At 46.5% G+C, this 18,525-nt stretch overlaps 1 protein-coding gene across 4 annotated transcripts in view; it reads left to right on the top strand.

Annotated features, from left to right (window-relative positions):
* The window catches only part of pepd (peptidase D), a 101,490-nt gene extending 86,948 nt beyond the window's left edge, over window positions 1–14,542 (top strand). For all 4 annotated transcript variants that reach the window (XM_069901985.1, XM_069901984.1, XM_069901983.1 and 1 more), the window contains exons 13-15: window positions 8,938–9,122; window positions 10,671–10,862; window positions 13,824–14,542. In XM_069901985.1, the coding sequence (XP_069758086.1) occupies window positions 8,938–9,122; window positions 10,671–10,862; window positions 13,824–13,973 (527 nt within the window). In that variant the 3' untranslated portion in view covers window positions 13,974–14,542. The remainder of the gene's footprint in view (window positions 1–8,937; window positions 9,123–10,670; window positions 10,863–13,823) is intronic.
* Window positions 14,543–18,525: the final 3,983 nt, after the last annotated feature.

The following is an 18,525-nucleotide window of genomic DNA, read 5'->3' as shown; positions in this document are numbered from 1 at the left end:
CTCTCTCTTGTGCCTGCACTTTCCACATTCAACATGCCTTTCTTTGTTACTCCTTGCAGCTTGTATGCGATAGTTTATAGGATGAGTTTCATGAGGAACGTTTGGCTTGATGACCAACTCTGGTTTAAGAAGGGCTTAGGAGAGAGAGCAGAGGGCTTTGGGGGAAAAAGAATTCCAGCCTAGGCCAAGGGCTGCAAAAGCATTCATCAGGGAACAGGCTCTTCAGCCCAACCTGTCCGTGCTGACCAAGTCAGCATTCTCGACAGGTCATAATTGCCATGCATTTGGTCATATCCTCTAAACCTTTCCTGCCCATAAACCTGTTCAAATGTTTCTACCTGTTTCTATAGCCTCCTCAGGAAGCTCTGAACAGACTCAGACTACCTTCTGAGTGAAAATGTTGTTTCCCCCCCCATCCCTCTTAAACCTCTCCCCTTAAACCCAATAAAGCATGACGTTAGATAGGTCACCAGCACCAGATGAGATTCTCTGTGGGAAGCGAAGGAGGAGATTTCCAAGCCACTTGGTGATAATTTTCACATCAGCACTGAGGTCAGGAGAAGTTCTGGAGGATTAGTGTTACAAATGTTGTGCCTCAGTTCAAGAAGGGAAATAGAGAGAACCCAGGAAATTGTAGACCAGTGAGTCTAACTTCAGCAGTGGGCAAGCAGTTGGAGAAGATCCTGAGAGATGGGATTTACAAGCATTTTGAGAGATGTAATCTAATATGGATAGTCAGCATGGCTTCATCAGGGGAAGGTTGTCTCTCACGAGCCTGATTGAATTTATTGAGGAGATAATAATGCACATTGATGAGGGTAGATTGTTGGATGTAGTGCATATAGATTTCAGTAAGGCATTTGATAAGGTTGCCCACGCAAGGCTCATTCAGAAAGTCGTGAATCTAAAGAGGCCTTTGTGGATAAAGAATAGGCTTGCCCAGAGAAGGGAGAGGATAGTTGTAGATGATTTGTATTCTACATGATTAGTAACCAGTGGTGTTCCACAGGGATCTATTCCGGGACCCCACCTCTTTTTTTAATAAATGACCTTGATGAGGAAGTGGAAAGGTAGGCTTGTAAGTTTGCAGATGACACAAAAGTTGGTGGTGTGGGCAGAGGGTTGCCAGAGGTTACAAAGGAACATTGAAAGGATGCAGAGCTGGGCTGAGCAATGGACTTTAACCCAGAAAAGTGCTAGGTGGTTCATTTTGGTGGGTCAAATTTGAAGGCAGAATGGGAGGACTCTGAGGAGTTTGGACAAACAGCGAGATCTTGGGGTTTGCGACAATAGGACACTTAAAGCTCCTGCACAGGTTGATAGTGTTGTTAAGAAGGTTTACAATATGTTGGCCTTCATTAACTGTAGGATCAAGTTCAAGAGCTGTGAGGTAATGTTACAGCTATATAAGTGGGTTAGACCCCACTTGGAATATTGTGTTTGTGTTTGGTTCTGGTCATCTCACTACAAAGATATAGATACCATAGAGAGGGTGCAGAGAAGATTTACAAGGAATTTGCCTGGATTGGAGAGCATGGCTTATGAGGAAAGGTTAATTGCACTTGGTCCTTTCTCCTTGGAGCAACAGAGGATGAGAGGTGACCTGATGGAGGGTTGCAAGATGATGAGAGGCATTGATCGTGTGGATGGCTAGAAATTTTTCCAGGGCTGAAATGGATAACACTAGAGCTGGATCATATGATGTATTTAAAATGGAAGTGGATAACTATTTGATAGATCAAGGAAGAGGGGGACAGAGAAATGGAGCAGCAGTTGAGATCATCTTAGATTAGCTGAGATCATCCTTTAGGTTGGAGGAACTGATCAGCCTCCTCCTGCTCATGTTCTCTTCTACAGTTTCCTTTTTTAAATGAATTGCCTTCCATGCCCTTTCTGATGACACACAAGATTCCACAATTAGCCCAAAAGCCTCAGAATTCAGTTCCCACAGCTAATAATTCTTGAACCAGAGGGCATAGAACCATGAGCTAGTTAGGGGAATAGTTTTCAGGTGCTTGGAGCAAGTACAGGAGAATATAAGGGGTAAGAGAATGCATGGAAGGCATGCCATCACCTTTTAGGAGATTATTAGATAGGTCCATGGAAGTGATAAAAATGGAGAGTTATGCAGTAGGGAAATTCTAGGTAGTTGGTAAAGTATGTTATTAAGTCAGCACGACACTGTGGGTCGAAGGGCTGTAGGTTTCATGGTTCTATGCCCTCTAGTTCCAGAATTATGGACCCTGGGAAATGGACTGAGCATTTACTTTGTGGTGCTCCTGTGAGCCACTTCTATGCAGCGTTGGGGTATAGGGCCTGTTCTTTGTTGCATAATTCTGATAGTGAACAAGGGTGCAATAGCCTCGCTGAGCTCCCTCACCCTGGTTGTGAAGGGATTCCCTTATAACTGCAGGGATCCAATGTCAGGATGGTGATCTCTAGCTGTGGGAACTGAATTCTGAGGCTTTTGGGCTAATTGTGGAATCTTGTGTGTCATCAGAAAGGGCATGGAAGGCAATTCATTTAAAAAAGGAAACTGTAGAAGAGAACATGAGCAGGAGGAGGCTGATCAGTTCCTCCAACCTAAAGGATGATCTCAGCTAATCTAAGATGGCCTCAACTCCTGCTGCATTTCTCTGTCCCCCTCTTCCTTAATCTATCAAATATTTATCCACTTCCATTTTAAATGCACCATATGACCCAGCTCTTCCATCACTCAGAGCAGAGGTTTCCAGAGATTCACCATTGTGTTCAAAATCAGAAGAGGGATAGATTGGGTGGATGCACAGAGCCAGTCGCCCAGAGTAGGGGAATCAGTAACAAGAGGTTCAACGTAAAGGGGGGTGGGCAGAGATTTAACAGAAACCGGAGGGGTAACTTTTTTTTAAACACAAAGAGTGGTGAGTGAGTGGAATGAGCTACCAGAGGAGCTGGTTGAGGCAGGTACTATTGTAACATTTAATAAACATTTAGATGGTTATACAGATAGGATGGGTTTAGAGAGATATGAGCCAAACACAGAGCAGGTGGGACAAGTGTGGGTGGGACATTTTAGTCAATGTGGGCAAGTTTGGCTGAAGGGCCTGAACCCACACTGGTTCTAAGATTAGGAAATTTATCTGTACCTAATCTTAAATGATCAATTCTGGTTACCTCATTTCAGGATGGATGCCTGGTTTACAGAATATGAATTATGGGGAGAGTTGGACGAACAGGTTGTTTTCTCTGGAGTGTTGGAGGCTGAAGTTTATAAAACCATGAGAGGCATTGATAGGGTGGGCAAGACAAAATCTTTTCCCCAGGTTAAAAATGTAACATACTACAGGACATAGATTTAAGGTGAGAGGGATATGGTGGTGAAAACATTGAACACGGCTTCACGAGCAGGGCATAGAATATCCGAGCAAGAGGGTTATGGTACCACATTTTAAAGCAATGTTTTGGTTATCGATGGAGAACCATATGCCACTGTTCTGTTGGAAGGAGAAGGTTGCACTAGAGAATGTGCAGAAGAGATTCAGCAGTAAGAAAAGACTGGGCAGGTTGGTCCTATTTCCCATGGAATGTCAGCGGCTGAGGGGAGACCTTGGAGAGGTTATGAGAGGTGGTTGGAGAAGGTGACCCAATACGGCAAATGTTGGTCTCTTGAGCAAACACCTAACTGCTGGGGTCTCTGTCTTGAGCTGTATCAGTGGAAGTAGAGAGATGGTCAGTGTTTGCGTAGAAAAATGATCCTGACCTGATGTGCCGACCATCACTCTCTCCACGGATGCTGCATGACTTGCTGGAATAAACTGCCTGAAGGCACAGGTACTCAAACCAAGAGGGGAAAGTTGCATCTGAATTGAAGAAGGACCAACATCCGTGTCGGTGGTGGTGGTGGGGGGGGGGGAGGGGGTGGTGTTTGCTCTTTCATCTTGGGTGGAGTTGAACTAAAACATCAGACACTAGAGGATGTGCATTTCAGGTGAGAGGAAAAGTTTAAAGCAGCTGTGGGGCTGTTTCTTTTCCCTACAGACTGTTGGGAAATTGGAATGGGTTGCTGGGGGTAGTGAGGGAAGCAGATAGGATAATATCATCTAGCAAGGCACCCAAATAAAGAGTGAACAAAGGAGTATGATTATATGAATTGTGTGTGGGCAGCGGGGATCTAATTTAGTTTGACATTATGGTTAACACAGTTATTATTGGCTGAAGGGCCTGTTCCTGTGCTGTCCTGTGTTATCTGTTAGAGACTTGCAGTTTGTGAGGAACCCTCTCAAAATACCAGCTTGGAACAATGGGCCACATGGCCTTGTTCTGTGCTGTGAGATTCTTTGAACAGTTCCAATAGTTAATTTTAGTTTATTCTTTCAACTAGTATTTTCAGTTTTGTGTGGCAGAAGTAGTGATACATATGCCTCGGGTCTGGGAGACGCCGTGAGTCTGTGTCAGTAGCTGCTGACAATCTGCTGGCTCAGACTTTCTCTGAGTCAGCTGTTTTGTGGCAGCTGCTCGAGGGAACACTGTTGCTGTGGCCCCTGAATCAGGGCTGGCCATAGACCTAGGGACCACTGGTTCCAAGCTTCAGGTGTGAGAGGCAATTGGCTGATCTGGTTGTTTGTGACAGCCCTTGCATCTGAACGCTGCTGAGATGGTGCAACCATCTGAAGTCATGGAGACGCCACAGCAACTTGGGCTCCATTCCCTGGTCCCACCTGATGCCAGCCCACTGTTGGTCAACAACAGAGCCTGCATTAGCAACGGTGACCCTGCATTAGCAACGGTTCCCGTCTTAAATTATCCAGGTACACTGAAGTCCCAGGTTGTCACAAAACCCCAAGTCTGCACATGTCCTTTTGGAGGGGAGGGAAATGAAACCTTCAGATCCACACGGACCTTCGGGGTGGGGGGGGGGGGGGGTGGGGAAATGAAACCCCCAGTTTCACATGTGTCCTTCAGGGGAGAAGGCATCCCATCCTTCCCTGATCTGTGTGATTACAGGCTCAACTTGTGGTTGAGGTTTAATTGCCTCGGGTGATCAGGGCTGGACCATAAATGTCGCCGTGGCCAGTGAGGTCAACGTTCAGTGAAAAAATATTCAGAGTGCAATGCTCTATGTTAATGGCAGCTTTGACCAGGAGAGCAACAGAGTTTATCGGTCTTTGCTGACCCAAGCTGAATTCTCCTTGGATCTTGTTTAGCTGGTGTGTTTGCTCAGAGTTGATGATCTGTAGATACAGGGATGTGTGTACAGAAGCAGGCTTGGTATCGGCATCAGGCCAGGCTGCTCCAAATGGAGATTGTGGTTGCAACCGAGCAACCTGCTGGGACTGGGGTCCTCTCTGCCAGGGTCCCTGCACCCACATCTTGGCCCTGCCCTGGTTGGGCATGCGCAGGCCAGTCCTGCGGCCTGTGTGGGGCTGTGCAGTTGATCCCACTCCCCTGTCATCTACGGGACTTGCCAGCAGAAAGTCAATGCAGAATTAGTTCTCATCTCCTCTTCAGAGAGAGCAGTTTGATCAGTGACAGTACCTGCCCCACACACCTCCTTTAACCCCCTCCCACCAAACGATCTGTCTATATAACTGAAATGTCACTTTTTTTGCATTGACTGCATCTATGAATATTTATCATTTAACTCCCTTTCTGCTTTGCATCTGTAGCAATCCCTTTTTCTACCAGTGCATCTGCCTTGTTTGCATTGGAGCAGTCCCTGCTTTGACCTAATGATCTTCAGGGACTGAACTCATGTGACCTTTGCAATGCTAGCTCCAGGCTTTAATCAGAACACAACAAGGATGTGGGGAAAAGACTAACTTGTCTTCTTTATTTATTCCTCTCATAATTTTATAAGCTTGATCAGGTCTTCCCTCTGCCTTGGATACTTCAGGGAAAACAACCTAAGTTTGCCCAAATCTCCTGCTAGCTCATATCCTCTAAGCCAGGCAATATCCTGGTGAATCTCTCTCTGTCCTCTCTTCAAAGCCTCCATGTCCTTAAAGTGATCAGGACTGCACACAATATTCAAGATGTGTCTTAATCTGGGTTTTGTACAGCTGTCACAATTGCTTCTCAGGTGTTTCATTCATGGTTTCACAGAGGTCAGTCAGCTCGAGTGTGGTCAGTAAACAGAACTTTGGGTCCCTCAACAGCTGGCAATAATCTACCCGTGACCAGAACACATGCCTTCTTCCTCCTCCCTGCCTCAGCTCCATTTCTGAGACCGTCAATATTGCTCTGATGTCCAGTGGTTGGTGTGTAGGCAAGCATCTGCATTGATGTGTAGAGGAGTTTCTGTAAATTGCTGTATTGTCAGCATTCACAGGTACTGATCAGTGTCTATAAAGCCTTCCAAAGCCTGTCAGGCAGGTGTGTGCAGGGCGAGATATTGTGTGAAGTGGGTGAATAATGAGCAATGTGGGAGCTGGACCCAAAGATTGGCTGTGCCTGTTTTATGTTACTGACAGCCTCAAATCCTGGGCTGCTGTCAGGGTGAGCATTGCCAGACCAGCTGAGGGGGTTTACATTACCAGCATTCTTTCCAGAACAGTGGTGGGTTAACCCCTTGAGCACTGGCTCACCACACTAGGAGCAGAATGTCAGGGTATAAATTCTTTGCACACCAGCCCTCTCAACTGTTCCTCTCAGCTAGAAGGTGCCTTCAGATATCCACTTCCTGAGCTCTGAGAATGAAGGAAATGTGGGGGTGGTGTGGAGGGAGGGGCAGCCATGATCTGGGTGAGTGACAGGACGGGCCATTTCATTTGTACTTGCTCCCAATGACAGCAGAGGGAGAGCCGGCCTCTCTCTCTACCCTGCTCGCCAGTGATGCAAACCTAGCAGAGTGCCAGAACTCTGGTTGTCCAGTGTCCTGGGATCTGACCTTGAGTTTTGTGAGAGCCTCGCTACAGTCACACAGCACATTAAAAACAGAAACTTGGCCATATAAAATACACTGCCTGATCTGCTGAGTTTCTCCACCATTGTTTTTACTTCAACCATAGTATCTGCAGACGTTTGTGTTTTACTACCCAGCATATTAAAGAGGGCCTTGTGTTCCCCTCCCCCTTCATTGTGTTTGTCTCAGAACCTTTCTATCCCATCGTTCTGGTCTTCCTTCCTCTGTCAGACTGCATGAGTCTTGTCAACTTTCACTTTGCCGCTGCTGTCTTGCAGGAGTTCTCCCTCCTCCACCACTCTGTATGCTTTCCCTTCCCAACCTTGCTTGCCTTAGATGGAATAGGAGCCTTTTGCAAGCAATGGTACTGGTACCTATATATTATCTGGAAATATGGCCTCTATACTTGTTCCCTGGCACACCTTCCCCCTCCTCTTCCTTTGTCCTCCCTTATTCCCCCGATTTTGCATAGTTCTATGATTTAGGATTGGCTCGAAAGGGAGACGTGGCCTTACTCAGTTCCTCGTGCCTGTCACATGTTGATGACAGTTTGTGGCCCCCACCCACAGACAGTGAGCAGATCTGCACCTAACTCTCCAACAAGATGTCTCTGTTTTCCAGTGGTGCAGACAGGCATGTTCCCTGTATACAGCATCCCAGTGACCAGTCACTTTGTAACCAAGTTCCTTGATGTCCCCAACAAGAGGAACAGCCCTCCACTACATCACTGGTCCCAGTGGAACAGCACTCACTACGACACTGGATCCAATGGAGGACAGCCCTCCACTCTGACTCGCTCGGTCAAGCCAATTGTTCAGCTTACCCCAGATTCTTCTGGACCACAGGCCTTGCTCAAGCTGATGTGGACAATGTCTATTGCCCTACTCTCATCACCTCTTCAAACAAGGGTCAGCTTTGTGAGATAGCATTTTCCATATAGAACGATGCTGAATGACCCTATTCAGTGCTTGCCTTTCCCAAGTGTAGATGGGCTATGGTCCTCTGAATCCTCTCCAGTATCCTTCCCACTCATGATGTTGTACTCATTAAGCTATTCCTTCGTAATGGTACATTATCTCCCTCCATTCTTCTGATCCCTGGCGTGTGGCTTACAAATAAAAGGCTCTTCTGGCAACCTCTTGCTTCTCTAAATGTCAAAGGGTACATTTGGTCTGCCCTCTGCCCCCTGCCCCCTTCATCTGTCTCAAGATGTGATATTGAAATGTTTTTAAGGCATTGCCTCTTCTGGAACTCACTAGCTTCTGCGACAGACAAGCATTCATTTAAAACCTTGCGCAACTCTGAGGGCTCCATGCAGAAGACCACACTGATCTTTCATTTACCCTGCTGTTTATTGATGAACTTGAAGTTTACCTTGGTCAAGGATATTCTTCAACTCTTCCTGCAATGAGTCTACCTGCCAAATGTGATCATTTTAGGACCACGAATGAGGCTAGGACATAGGATCTTGGTGAGTACTGAGGAACAGAGGGAGCTTAGAATACACCAATGGATTGTTGAAGGTAACCATTCAGGTGTGTGATGTGGTTAGAAAGGTACATGGGATGATATGCCTTCATGAGTCAAGGACACTGATGAACAGAGTAGTGAGGTTATCAATCTTGCTCATACCTCAGCTGAAGTTCTGATTACCATGCCGTAGGAAGGATGTGATGAGGGATGGAGCAATTCAGTTATTTGGAGAGATCGGAGAAACTGGGTCTGTTCTCCCTCAGTCAGTGGAGATGGATGGGCATAATTAATGTGTATAAAATTAGGGGTGTAGATAGACTGTGGGAAATTTTCTTCAATATCAGGAAAAGGGGAGATTCAGAGAGCACCTTCACCCAGAGTGGGAAGTCCCTGGAACACAGTCAGAGAGAGTGGGGAAGCAAAGACCGAGGTATTTGGATGTACATAGAGGGCCAGGCACTGTGCAGAAGGATGTCTACTGGTCACGTGGTGGTGATGGGCTGAATGGCCTGGTTTCCCCTCTCCAGAGGGAGGAAGAGTAGGTGACGAGAGGTTTGATTTTTTTTTTCTCTCTCTGTGGACAGGAGTGTCTTGGCCAGACATGCACCGCTTGGCTGAGCGGGTGCAACTGGAGGAGCTGGTGAGGATCGGCATTCTACAGGGCCAGGTGGATGAGATGATGAAGGTCTTTTTGGGCGCCGTGTTCATGCCTCATGGGCTGGGACATCTCCTGGGCTGTGATGTGCACGACGTTGGCGGATACCCAGAGGTCAGTCCTGAGCATCTGCACCAGGCAATCAACTCCATATCCTCCCAGGGTGGTGAGGCTTCTGGCTGGGGCTGTACCACAATATCCGAGTTGTTCTGTGAACATGGAGGAGCTGAGGCCACCCTCTGGACAGCTGACACCAGATTGTAAAGCTAGCTTTAATGAGTTGAGATATCCCAAAAAGAGGGTCAGAAGCTCAAGACTGATGTACCCAGAACCATTTCCAGCTCAATCTCCCTATCCCTCTTCCCACAAACCTATCTGAGTGTTTGTACATTCATGGTCTGTACCAGTAGACGTCTGTGAAGAATTCTAAAGATTCTCCACTCTTACCAAAGAAATGTTTCCTGTTCCAAACAGCCTTGCCTTATTCTGAGCTCCTCTGCCAGAGACTGTGAGTGAGGAATTTTATAAATTGGTATGACATCTCCTATCTAAATTTGGGAGGAAAGTCATGGTCTGCTGAATCTTTTTTCATGTGGCTATCTCTGCCATCAATCTGGTGGACTTTCCCTGCACACCCTTTGTGGTAAATCCCTCCTTAGATAAGGAGGGGATAGAACTATCCGCAGCTCTCCACATCTAATCCCACCAAGACTATGCACAATGGCATGCTGGGATTGTTAATACAAGCCCAGGTACAGTCAGCCCATCAGCTCCTGAAAGCCTCTTTCCCTCTCTGTCCTTGATCCTGGATTGAAGGGACTCCTTGGGGTTCAGTAGAATGGGGGGAGGGGGGGGGGACCTTTTAAGTGCATTTCGAATGTTGAACATCGTGGAGAGAGGAAATGTGGCAAATTTGTTTCCCACGGTAGATGAATCAAAGACAAATGGGCACGACTTCAGAATTGAAGGGCGCCCATTTAAAACAGAGATGCAGAGGAATTTCTTTAGCCAGAGGGTGGCGAGCCCCTGGAATTTGCTGCCACGGGCAGCTGCAGAGGACATTTTGTTGGGTGCATTTAAGGCAGAGATTGATGGTATCTGAATAGCCGGGGTGTCAATAGATATGGGGAGAAAGCAGGAGGTTGGGCTGAGTGGGAGAATGAATTACACCATGATGGAATGGCCGCCTTCTACTCCTATAACTGCTTCCTGGTATGAGACCCCTTTCTCCCTTGTCACACCAACCCATGGACAGAATGTCTGGTGCACACTGTCAACTGGGTTCTTGATGTTAAAGCTCAAGGGGGTGGTGATGCAGTGCAGAGGTAGAGGTGGCTTTTGTTCTCCAGAGGACTATCTCCCATTTATGAGCCCCAGTACCTCTATTTGGAGTTTTATTCTTCAGATGGAGACTGTGAACATCATGTCTTAGTCCTAGCAGCTCCAGGTTGAGCCAACACCCTATACCTGGAGCCAGTGTGGACTTGGACTGGGGTCAGTGGGCAGTGAGGTCCTGGGACAGGGGTCAGGGACAAATGAGGCCTCAAGCAGCAGGGGTCTAATATAGAGCCAACTTCATGGGCTCAAATGTAAGGCTCTGGGATTGGGAAGCATCTGGCAGCTCCCAGTCCATGGGTCCAATGGCATTGTCTTGTGTTGCAGGGCGTAGAGCGCATCGACGAGCCGGGTCTCCGCAGCCTCCGGACCGCACGCAACCTCCTGGCAGGCATGGTGCTGACCATCGAGCCTGGCATCTACTTCATTGACCACGTGCTGGATCAAGCTCTCGCTGACCCAGCCCAGGCCTGCTTCATAAATGCTGAGGTTCTGGCCCGCTTCCGACGCTTTGGCGGGGTGAGTCCTATTCAGTAGGAGTCAATGCCATTCAGCCATTCATTATGTCCATGTAGAGCTCGTCGAAAGAATCAAAGACTTGTTGATCCAAACCAAGGCTTTTATTATCGAAAGACAGGAGCTCTTCACAGGTGGCCGACCAGTCCGGAATGATCCGATCTGGTTAAGGACACAACCCTTTAAGGCCCAGACAGTAGACGTGGCTAAGCTCTCAGCCAATTGCTGTAAGCACAGTCTAGATACTGTAACTATATACATTGGTGATAGATCTGTACTATCACAGTCCATCCGTGGGATATAGTCTTGCTTACCAAGGTTGATGTTGTTTGACTTTTTCCCCCAAGGTCACGTTTATGTCACGTAGCAAGGAACAGTGAGAAAGTTTGGTTTGCATGAATTCCAGCCACTCAACCCATACTTTGCTCAGGCTAAAAAAAACCTGAAGTGTTTCTGTTCTGGAGTATACGATGGGACAGTGCAGGTGGTCCTTTATTCTATCTAACCAAGCCCATCAGGAAAAGATTAATGCGTGTGAGATCTTGCACCACCCGATTCACGTACATTTTCTTTCTCTGTTATCAGACTCCTGAATGAACCTCACCAGTAAAGTTATGCTGCCTTTGCTCCTTCCCAACTGATTTCTCTCAGTATGATAACATAACAACCCCATTGCCCAAATACACCCACAAACCTATACATCTTGTGGGAGGAAGTCCATGGGGAGTTCGTACAAACTCCTTACATTTGAGCCCATGAAGTTGGCTCTATATTAGCGTTGTGCTAACTGTGCCAATCCTAGTACAGAGTTCTGCACTTCTGTACCGTGACTTTCTTGTTGTACCAGCTACGAGATGCCTGACTGGATGGCTCACAAAACAAACTTCAACTTGTCACTCTGTGAGGATGCTATTTGGCCTTGTTTTTTTTTACTCTGACAGGTTTGTTTTTCCCTCTTTTTGCTTTCCTGGAAGTGTTGGATGGTTTAGTGTAATGGGAGTGTTACTCTGTCTGACTTGTGCTGGGTTGTGTGACAGGACAGGGTGGAGGCATATTTGCTCTGCCTTTAACTAGTGCCATCCTTGCCCATCATACAGCCATTAGAGGCCCAATGTGCCCATGCTGATCAAAATGTCCCACCCACACTAGTCCACCTGCCTCTGCTTGGCCCATAACTAAACCAATCCTATCCACATAGCCATTCAATTTTTTTCTTAAACTTTGCCATAGTACCTGCCTGAACAACCTCTTCTGGTAGCCTGTTCCATGCACCCTGATTATAGATTCCTCTACTATGAGGTAAAAAATATTCTTTTCACCTTATCTATTCCCCTCATGATTTTCCCCAGCTCATCATCCTCCTGCACTCCATAGAATAAAACCCCAGCCTCCTCAAACTCTCCCTACTGCCCAGTCCCCTGGCAACATCCTCAAAATCTTCTCTACATTCTCTCCAGCTTTGTCAATGTCTTGCCTGTAGCAGTGTCCAAAACTGACCACAATACTAAAATGGGGCCTCACCAAGGTCTTGTACATCTGCAACATGGCCTCTCAACTTCTATACTCTATATTCTGACTGATGAAGACCAATGTGTTGAAAGTCATTTTGACTCCACTCAAGATACGATGCATCTTTACCTACATATCCGTACCATCCAGTGTATATCCTACCCAGGTTAGACCTCCCAAAATGCAATACCTCACATTTCTCTAACAAATTCCATCAACTGTTCCTCTTTTCACCTACCCACCCAATCAAGATCCTGCTGCAATCTTTGGCAAATGTCTTCACTATCTACAATACCAAACACCTCCAGTGTCATCTGTAAATTTTGCTTATCATGCCATGAATATTTTCACCTAAATCATTGCTGTTTGTCATCTACAGTCTATCAGTGGGCTCAGCACAGAATCCTGAGACACACCACTTGTCACAAGCCTACAGTCTAAAAAGCAACCGTCACCCTTTTTCTACCATTCTGCTGTCTTACCTTGGATCCCTCCATAAGCAGCCTATATCATTTTGTAACTAGCTGACTGTTGTACAAAACCTCCCAGATGTAGATGCGTCTCAAGGACATGTTAAATTGGTTTCTGGAGCAGGTCGTTGGGGTTAAGGTGTGCCTGGGCTATTTTTGCTCAGTCTGGTGAGGTCAGAGTAATGCATGGGAGTAACCTTTAGTTTACAGCCTGGTGGCTTTATACCTGATCAGATTGGTCATTTATTGGAGGCTGGTGATTGGCCACAGACCTGCTGATAAGATAGCACAATAAAAAAAAGTCAGCCAGAGCATTTTTATGGAGATAATATTTGATAGGGTTGAGCTTTGTAATGAAGTACACAATGTCTGCTCAAGGCCCAACAGGAGTAACTGGTGCTGTCAATCACCAACAGGAATTGGACTTAACCCCTTCCCATCTCTCACACGCAAAAGATGTATGGAGGATGAGTGGTCTCCTAACACAGGACCATGACAATCAGCCATCTCTGCCCCTTCTGGAAGGCTCCCTGAGGGTTGGGGTCCTGGCTGTTGACTTACTTTATTAGTTAGTAGTTGTGCAGCTCGATGTTTTTCCACAGCACTGAGACGCAGGCCATTCGGCCCCTTAATTCTGTCCCATCATTCACATTCTTTATCAACACTCCTGACTTCCTCATATACTGTCATTAAAGGGTGTGACCACCTCAGTAAATATATTTAATGACTCCACCCCAGATTTTCAACTTCCTGAAATAGAAGTTCCTTAAAGCTCTGAACCCTTCCCCAGTAGAAGGAACATCCTCTCTGCATTCAACCCCTCAGCCCTCCACACATGCTGGGGAGGGGTAGTCAGAGTGGAAGGGCTGTGGCTAGAGTGAAATGCTGTGGATGGGGCAGTTTCGGGGGAGGGGATGTGGAGGAGAAGGGTGGGGCAGTGGGTGAGGGGCCATGCTTCACCATCACTTCCCTCTCCTCCCTCCAGGTGCGGATCGAGGACAACGTAGTGGTGACCCCTACCGGGATGGAGTTGCTGACCTGTGTGCCTCGCACTGTGGAAGAGATCGAGGCCCTCATGGCTGAAGGCTCTGGCTCCACCAAGCAATTTGGGCAGCAGCCCAGTCAGACGGCCTAAGGCCTCCTCTATGTCTAGTGTCTCAAGAGCTCCATGACCAGATTCCAGTCAGACACAGATCAACAGAGGGTGGAGGCGTGGAGCTACATACCCAACCCAGCGTCCCTGCCCTATGTATCCACTCTCCACATCCGCAATTCTGCACAATACACCCAACCCGGCCCCGCGCGGACCTCTGAAAAATGCACCCAGCCCCATGTATATGTAGGCCCAGCTCCAACCCTGTGTTCCTCAGAGGGAGGTAGCGATGGGGAGATGCTGCCCATCTGTGTCTCTACCCAAAAACTGACCACCTCATGGAGACATCTGCCACAGTGGATGACATGGCCTTCAACCTTTTTCTATGCTGCTTCTAGGGGTTTTGTGAATTCCATGGTGAGCCAGCTAGGGCTGGAATTGGGGCTGGTCAGAGCAGGGGGCTGTAGCGGCAAGCTGGGATGGGGGCAGGGGCGGTGTTAGGTTTGTGAACAACACCACCCGCCCCGTTGCTCCCTGACATTAACTGTGCCATTTGCTTTTAAATACTCTCGCCTTTTGTAATTTTTGAAATAAAGTTGCCAGAAGTCCAACATGGTATTCGTATGGTGAGAGGGGACTGGATCTAGAGTTTCCCAGGACCTGTGGGCTTGGTGCTGGGTTTTGGGGGTGGTGGTTGCTTAGGGTGACAGGGAAGGAGTCTCCTCTCCAAAAGAGGAGACTCTCCCTCTTTCCCCCCCCACCACACCTCCATCTAACCCTGCCCCCCCCCCCCTTTCCACCTCAAAATTCCAGCATCTTTAGCTTTTGTTTCTCCATGAAACTTTTTAACCCAGTTTAGACTTTATACCATTGGAGAAAACCCACTGAGTAAATAACTCCACTCCTTGGTCATCACCACCATCCTGAGCTAAATGAACAAAATCCCTTCATGTTGTGGATATATGGAGAGGTTGCAAGCTGACTTTATATCTGCGAATAGTGGTGTGAGGCAGCAATCAAATCCACCATAGAATACGACAGCACAGAATCGGACCCTTCGACCCATCTAGTGCATGCCAAACTATTCCACCTCATCCCTTCACCCAGACCATAACCAATGTTCTGTACATATCCAATCTGCTAAATGTGAAATTCAAACTCACATCCATTACCACCGTTCCATGCTTCGCTCCCTCTGAGTGAAGATATTCTCTCTAATGTTCCCCTTAAACATTTCACCTTTCACCCTTGACCCATGTCCTCGCCTCAGTAGAAAAAGCTTGCATTTACCCTATCTACACCTCTCACAATTTTGTATACCTCTATCAAATCTCCCCATCTTCTCCAACGTGGGAATAAAATCCTAACTAGTTTAACCTTTTCCTACAACTTAGCTCAAGTTCTGGCAGCTTGTAAATTTATTCTGCACTCTTTCAAACTTATTGATATTAAAAGGCTCCAATAGCTGTGGTTAGAGCTCTGGACTTGTAAACCAGGGGTCCCAAGTTCATTCCTTGCTAGGGCCCCATTTCTGTGAGGGGTGCTGGACAAAGTGGCGACTCTGTCTTCCTTATGGTAGACAAAGTTAAAGAATTCCATGTATATCGTATTCTAAATGTAGTATTACGTGACTAAAGGTGCCTTTACCCTGGTTGTAGGTAGGTGACTAAAACTGCACACAATACTCCAAAGTTAGCCTCAAGTCGTATGCATCTTGACTATAACATCCCAACTTCTGTACTCAGTACTTTGATTTATGAAGGCCTATGTGCCAAAAGCTCTTGTTACAACCCTTTCAAAGAATTATGCATTTGTTCTACAGCACTCCTCTGCTCGACAGTTTATCATGTTTATTCTACTCTGGTGTATTCTCCCAAAGTGTAATCCAATTTACTACCTCATCCTGGATGCCAAGTGACTAAACCTTCTTGATCAACCTCCCACGTGGGTCCTTGTCAAAGATCTTACCAAAGTACATGCAGATAGCATCCATTGCCTTTCCATCAACACTCCTGGTAACCTTGAAAAACTCAACAAGATTGGCACAAAGCTAGTGGATCATTCCCTGTCTCTTAGAATACCTTCCAATAGCTTACCAACTACTGATATCAAGCTCACATACCTATAATTTCCTGGATTATTCTTAGAGCCTTTCTTAATCAACAGAACAGCATTAGCCATCCTCCAATCTTCTGGCACCTCAGTCGTGGTTTAGGACATTTAACTTGTTCCCTCAAGTTCCAAAGGAATATCTTGTCAGGCCCCAGGGATTTATCCACTCTTATTTGTCTCAAACAGCAAGCACTTCCTCTGTGATATGTATTGGGACTATGACCTCACTGTTGTTTTGCCTCACTTCATGACTCATTATCTTCCTCAGCTCTTTGGGCTCCATACATAGCTGACCACTCTGATCTTCAAGAGGGCCAATTTTGTCCTTTGCCATCCTTTTGCTCTGTAGAAGCACCTAGGATTTTCCTTCACTTTGTCTGCCAGAGCAACCTCATTCCTTCTTTTGACACTCTTGATTCCTTAAGTGCTTTCTTGCTTTGAACTTTCTTAACCAGGGTCTCAATATCTCTCAAAATCCAAGATTCTTTATATCTGTTAATCTTGCCTTTAATTCCAATTTAAAAACTGTACCCCCTAAAATTTCATCCTTGAAGGCCTCCCACTTACCCAGCACACCTTTGATTAGAAAACAACCCTTTTCGATCCACACTTGCCAGATCCTTTCCGATTCCATCAAAATTGTCCAGACTTCAGCAACTCTGGTCTGTTGTGGGTGGGATTATGATCAGGAGTCCATAACCCCATGGAGAGAGAACCCATGTGCTGGATGTATCTGCTCACAAGCCACAGTTGGTGTTTCCTGAAGCGACTATTTTGGTGCAGGCCCCAGGCAGTTATGTTGGGTTCACATTTGACTCAGATGAGTGTATGAAAATCAGGTTAGGCAGTGTCTGTGGAGGTCGAGGGATGGTTGAGACACTGCATTGGGATGGTGAGATGACAAGCAGATCAGGACAAGCTGAGAGCAGTGTCCTGATGCAGGATTTTAACCCAACTATCCCTCTGCCTCCAGACATTGTCTGACCCAAGTTTCTCCAACAGATTCCTTTTGCTCCAGATTCCAGCATCTCAAGTCTGTCCAAGCTGGCACTGCAAAACTGGGCAACAGTGATCTCTGACTGGAGTTTCCTGTAAGATTCAGTTGATCTGCTCAACAGCTGGAGGGGGAAATATTCTGGCTCCAGTTACAGCTATGTCCTGGAAATTAACTTTTAATTTCTGGAGCTGAGGACATAAGAAATAGGAACAGGAGTCAGCCATCTGGCTCATTGAGTCTTAGCTGGCCGTAGTCTCAACTCCACCTAACCCCATAATCTTTTATTCCCTGACTATTCAAAAATGTATGTCTTGAAATGTTTTTAATGAGGCAGCTCTGTGCCAGGAACACACTAGTGGTGGTTGTTGCTCCATCTCCTGTCTGTACCAGCAAGGTTTGCTGTGCAGCCACAGAAAACCCATGTCACATTCAGTCTGGGGCTACACGGCTGCCACTCTGCAAGCAGGAACTACCCAAATACTGAGGCCCACTTCCCACTACTTTCAGCCCTCTATCCCAATGTTCTCACCACATCCCTCCTTGCCATCTCTGTGAGCTGCCTCAGTACGAAAGTGCTCTTGCCCGACCTCTAAATGTTCCAGACTGGATTTCTGTCACTCCATACTGTCCATGTGCCTTCAGCTGGGAGGTTCCAGAATTCCCTGAGAAAACCTCGGTCAACCGGTATACTAGAGTTTGAGTGAGAGTTGGGTTACAAGTGCCCACATTCAAACCACATTCTTTTACTCATTGACTATTTAACTGTAAATATCATTTAAACATGTTGATTTAAGTCTGGATAAACGGCCACGCCAACCAAGTAGCCCAATTTTGCTCCAATTTTGCTGGTGTTCAGCCCACATCCCACTAAACCTTTCCTATTAATGGATCTATTTTCATTGTCTTTTACAGTTGTCCCACCCTCTGGCAGCTCAGTCCATACACCCACCACCCTCCATGTGAAGAAGGTGCCCCTCAGGTCCCATTTAAACCTTTCCCCCTCTTAAAATCCATGCCCAAGAGTGTTCAACTCTCCTATCCTGGAAATAAAAAGACTGTCTAACATGAATTTAGAAGGACTCCCTCAACTTCCTACCCTCTGGGGAGAAAAGTCCCAGCATCATTCATTTGACCCCAACCACTTCTTGCAGCTGACTCCAGATATTGACCATTGTATGAGAAATATCTTAAAATTTTCTCTCTCCTTAAACCCATAGCCTCTTGTTGTTTTTGATAACCCTACTATGGGGAAAAGATTTTGACCATCTATTCCTCTTATTTACCCATATCAGGTACTCTTTGCTCCAGGTTAAACAAGCACAGTTTTCTGATCCCTCCCCATATCTAAAGTTCACAAATCTAGACAACATCCTAGTGACTCCGATGTTGTCTGTCATTACTACAAGGCAGTCACTATACAAATGCACATCATTGTTGTAACCACCACTGCCTTGGCACACAATACAAACACACCAGAGAGAAATA

The sequence above is a fragment of the Narcine bancroftii genome, chromosome 10, assembly GCF_036971445.1.
Source record: "Narcine bancroftii isolate sNarBan1 chromosome 10, sNarBan1.hap1, whole genome shotgun sequence".
Classification (NCBI taxonomy): Eukaryota; Metazoa; Chordata; class Chondrichthyes; order Torpediniformes; family Narcinidae; genus Narcine; species Narcine bancroftii.
The sequence above is the reverse complement of the archived record's forward strand: the minus strand, read 5'-3'. Positions and strand labels throughout refer to the sequence as shown.